The 5,000-nt window shown below is 51.6% G+C and overlaps 1 protein-coding gene across 1 annotated transcript in view; it reads right to left on the minus strand.

Annotated features, from left to right (window-relative positions):
• Positions 1–5,000, minus strand: part of gli3 (GLI family zinc finger 3) — a 155,073-nt gene that overhangs the window by 32,196 nt on the left and 117,877 nt on the right. Inside the window, exons 7-9 of the mRNA XM_080020166.1 lie at positions 3,273–3,474; positions 1,333–1,558; positions 191–304 (exon numbers count right to left, since the gene is read on the minus strand). Coding sequence (XP_079876292.1) covers positions 191–304; positions 1,333–1,558; positions 3,273–3,474 — 542 coding nt within the window. The remainder of the gene's footprint in view (positions 1–190; positions 305–1,332; positions 1,559–3,272; positions 3,475–5,000) is intronic.

Genomic DNA, 5,000 nt, shown 5'->3' on the forward strand with positions numbered 1-5,000 from the left:
TAATAAATTATTTTTAAATATTAAAGATCACGCAGCTGATGTTATTTGCTGAGATCTTCGTGGAGCTCAGCAGATGCTTCCAAGACCCAAGAAGCCTCCAACGTGTTGGACGTTATCATCCAATTCAGCTGAAAACAACTAGGTTGAGTTCCCTGTTGATCTCTGTGTGGTGCAGCGCCGCGTGCTGTACCTGCACGCTCAGCGGCTGCGGGCTCGGCGGCTCCTCCTCCGGCTTCAGCTTGGAGCGCTTGTGGTGCATGGGGTCTCCGGTGCTGGTCACCGCGGACTCACTGGTCGGCTTCGTCTGGAACGCGCAGGAAACGGGAAATGCGTATTAAAACAATTGACTTTTCCCTTCAGCGGAGCTCCCGGCTGTGATGTGACGATGGTCATCAACTCTTTTGAGTTTGAGTCAGCACATGGACGATACAAAATACAAGAAATAAAAACAAAAACATTCACGTTCATAAAAGTTGTGAAAGTGGTAAAATCACAGAATCAAAGAGGACGGAAACAAAAAAACCATCAAATGGAAAAATCCAAAAAGAGTCAAATCAAATGAACTCCAAACCAGGGTCTACAGGTCAACATCACATTTTCGGACAATTACTTTAAAGACGATCTCAACGGGATCATGTCCAACCAAAACCTGACAAACCTGCTTTTTATTTTTTTAAAAAGGCTCAAATTGTAATTGTGGTAGTAACTTGAAGTCACATATTTTTGAACTTGGTGTATGTCGCCGCTGCAGTGTAGGAGTTGTACTAGTAGCCGCTATCAAGGCCAAACCCCCCTCGGCGGGTTAATAAAGCACCGTCCTCTCTTATCTCAGCGCCGGCGGCTTCTCCCGGATGCACCGCGTCCGACTCCAGTCCCCAAGCAATTTCTCTGTTTGTTTTTTGATTCCTTTACACATGAAGGAGCGTGCACAGCTTGAACTGAAGGACTCACTGGCAGCAGCCAAATAAGAGCCTCCGTCGCTGTGCAGACGCGCAGTAAACAGTGAATATTTGGTTGAGGCGACGCCCCCCACGTGCGAGAAAAACCCCTTTGGCTTCATCCATCCACGTCAACGTCCGCTCGCCGCGTCCCTGTTCCGGGCACAGTGATTAATGGCGTCAGCGCTGGGATTCTATGCTAACAAGCCCCTTGTTGTTTGCTTCAGGAACGTTCCCAAAAACCCAGAGACAACACAAGCAGGGAGGCGGCTCCCGGGAGAGCGCCGCTCGGAAGGAGGGGCCCGCCGGCGGCACGTTAGCGCCACGCGTCACTACCTATTAGCAAGTGATGATGAATCGCAGCGTGCAGCGGGGCCTTGCGCGTCGCCCTCACCTGCGACGAGTCGTTGGAGACGGCCGGGCGCTCGCCGGCGCTCAGCCCCGAGGGGGGCGGGGGGATGCCGGGGGCCGTCCGCTGGGTGGCGAAGGCCGGCGTCGGGTGGATGAGGGGCGGGCTGTGGCCGAAGGCGGAGCCCACCAAGCCCGGCTGGCGCCCGAGCAGACCCTGGTGCATCTGGAGCGCCACCGGGGTCGGAGGGTAGGCGAAGCTCAGCGCCGGGCTGCGGGGGGGAGAGAGAGGGAGCGAGAGAGAGGGAGAGAGAGAGGGAGAGAGAAACAGAGAGGAGAGAGAGGGGAGAGGGAGGGAGGGAGGGGGAGGGATGGAAGACATCTAGAGTAAAACGCGCCGGAGGCAAATATATAAATCACGACGCAGGTGAACAAGTTCAAACAGGAAGGAAACACTGCCGAGGCAGATGGAGGGCGTGGCAGGGGGGCGTGGCAGGACGGGCAGCGAGTAAAAGGATTGTTCTGGACGGTTCCTCGCCCCCGAGGACGATCTGACGGGAGCCGCGGTGAAGCCGGAACCGAGCGGCTTGCGGGCAGATCCCTGCCATGGATGTGGAGCTTGTTAACACGCTGAATTATGATGCGGTGTTGTGGCATTTAATGCAACCCTGCAGAAAAGAACTGTTCCGGCTTCCGCTGCTCCCACGGCTTTTAGAAGGGAAGCTTTGTGCTTTTCAACCCAGGCCTTGTTTAAAATGTTGCTTCCCATCATTCACAGACGTGTGGTGTTGTGAAACGTACCGCTCCGCTTCTCGGCGGGCCTCAATGCATTTCAATGGGGCAATCGTTCACGCCTAAAAAATAGTCGAATCCCCCTTTTCAGAAACGGGAAATCTCACGATACAGTCATCGTCTGTCTGGGTGGTTTTGTTTTGGTGGACGTCTTAAATCACACTGATAGCAACTTTTATTTAGAACTACTTTTTGGCAATTGCCACCGTTCATCCAGAGCGTAGTGCTGGCTACTGCAGGTTGTTAGTAGGAAGTGACGCAACTTCCTGTTTCTGGTCTTGTTACCGTAGCGTAGATGATTCAAAAGAGCTGGTTTGCGGACGTGCAAAACAGAATTTTAAATCTGATAAAATGCACGGTTGTCATAATTTTTTTTCCGGTATAAGATATTTTTGAACAGGAAATGACATTTTCTCCTCAGGCTTTAACGTTTGCCCCATTGGATTGCATGGAAGCCCAGTGAGAAGCAGAATAGAAAAACAGCGAAACTACCCTTTAAATCCACCAGGAATGCATGCACCTTCCCATTAAGCTTACCGTGCTAATGCTACGATGCTAACTTCTCCGCACCCCCCGACCCCCTCCCACCCAGGTGAACCCCCAGGTAAAGGCAGATCTGTGTGGCGGGACAACAGCGCTCGCCGCCTCCATCCATCCTGCGTGGTGACGGGCGGCTCCCACCGCGCCCCATAAGTCTGCACTCGTATTAAAGGGCCGAGCGGAAATCAATGGAGCGCGGAACATTTGGGGGCCCGTCCGGCCGTCAGATCACTCATCAGTCTGTCGGCCCCGGCCATTTGGAGCCTGTCGGCGTGATTGATCGGGCTCTCCGCGCAGATCACTGATCAATGGGGGCGGGCGGGGCCATGGATCTTTCTCCCCCCTCACTCTCTCTCTCTCTTCGCTGGTTCGCTCCGTCGCCGGCCCGTGATGTATGACGCTCCACCCAGACGGACGCCCTCCACCAGGGAGAGCATCACCCACAGCGGGATGGGACACACACACACACACACGCACACGCACACACACACATACACACACACTAAAAGAGGCCCACACAAAGACACATACAGTACACTAACACACACTCATCCACAGCCACACACGTAGCTATGGACACACACAAAGACAGACACGCAGACGTACACATACACACTCACAGACATACAACCACACACACACACATACACACACCTGATGGCCCCGGCAGAGAGGTGTCCGTAGGAGCCGCTGGTGGAGGAGCTGGAGCGGGAGTTGTTGAGGATGGTGACCAGGGAGTTGGGCGAGGTGCGGATCATGGTCTGCAGGTCGAAGCTGTGCTCTGACAGCGGGGAGATGGGCAGAGGACGCTTCCTGCTGGGCCGGGACGGGAGCCGCGGGCTGGGGAACCGCGAGTCTGGAGGGTGGAGCAGAAGGTGGAGCAGAGTGGGTGGGTGGAGGACAGCCAGTTGCACAGTATCTTGACAAAAGTATATGATGTGAATTGTGTCTTTCATTCGTCAATATTAAGACAAACTAGGCAGATATTGTCCATTATTTGATATTTATCGTTTTTTATAATCACATATATTATTAACAATAAAAATATTAATAAAAAAAATACAAAATAAAATAATAATATAATACTACTACTACTACTAATAATAATAATAATAATGAGAATAATAATTGTAATAATATACTACTACTACTACTACTACTACTACTACTACTAACGATAAAGGCAAAAAAAATAGCAAAAATAATTATCATCATAATAAACTTTCTTTGCATAGGACCTTCATACAAGATTTGCAGCTCAAAGTGCTTCACAGACATTTGGGAATAATCATTTAAAGTGAATGTATAGTCCATTGGAGGAGAAAACTAAAAACAAAATATTGTTTCCAGAGGCATCAATATTTGCCGTCGATCATCCCGGCTAGAATCAGAAGAGTCAGTGGAGTCGTTGTGTTTGTTGTGTTTGTTGCAGGAGAACAGAAACAACCAAGAGAGCGAGCAGGGCGCAAAGGCTTTCCCTGACCTTCTAATGACATCACTTCCTGTCCCCGCTGGTTCAAACTCCATTGGAGCCGGAAATCTGAGCGAATATCTTAGAGAAGAAGAGATGTGGAGAAGGACCGGTGGCCCCGCCCCCTCGCTGCAGGATCCCTCTTCCTACAGAACGCTTGACCTGTTTCCGTTTGTTTTTGCTGGTTTCCATGGCGACTTGTGAAACAGTCGCGATCACGCGTCGATTATTTATCGCCGTAAATGCAAGTAGTGGCGTTTAAATCACATCCTGATATACTATTACACACACACACACACACACACACACACACACACACACACACACACACACACACACACACACATAGCAGAGGCTGCTCCATCCTCCAGAGAGCACCAGGAGGATGGAGCAGCCTCTGCTACGTCGGCCCCCTGGGGAACAACCCCAGGTGCTGGGTCCGTGTCGTGGACAGGGGCCAGACGGGAAAGCATTCCGCGTGTTTTTCGATTGAGGCCCTTTTTTTTTTAAGTTGGAGGAGACGCGTGTGAGCACGGGGAGAACATGCAAACTCCACACGGTGAACCCCCCCGATCACGACGAAGCCCCCCGAGCACCCAGGCGGGAATCCAACCCAGGACCTTCTTGCTGTGAGGCAGCCGCGCAGGCACCGCGCAAGCAACCTGCCACCGAAGTGCATGACGCGTACGTGAGACTTGATCTGCAGAGAAGCCTTCATCCTTTTGTTTTGGATTAAAGGTTATGGAATTGAAGATGCCGCTCTCGTGTGACTTTTCATCCGCAGAACGTAACCCGAGCAGGCGGCGACATTTTGTTTCCCCGTCGTCAATCACGCCACAAAAGGCTCCTTCCGAATGTGTGCTCAGCTGTCACTTGATGCACTGCTTACATTTCAGCGGCAAACACGGCTT

The sequence above is a fragment of the Zeus faber genome (assembly GCF_960531495.2).
Source record: "Zeus faber genome assembly, chromosome: 19".
Taxonomy (NCBI): domain Eukaryota; kingdom Metazoa; phylum Chordata; class Actinopteri; order Zeiformes; family Zeidae; genus Zeus; species Zeus faber.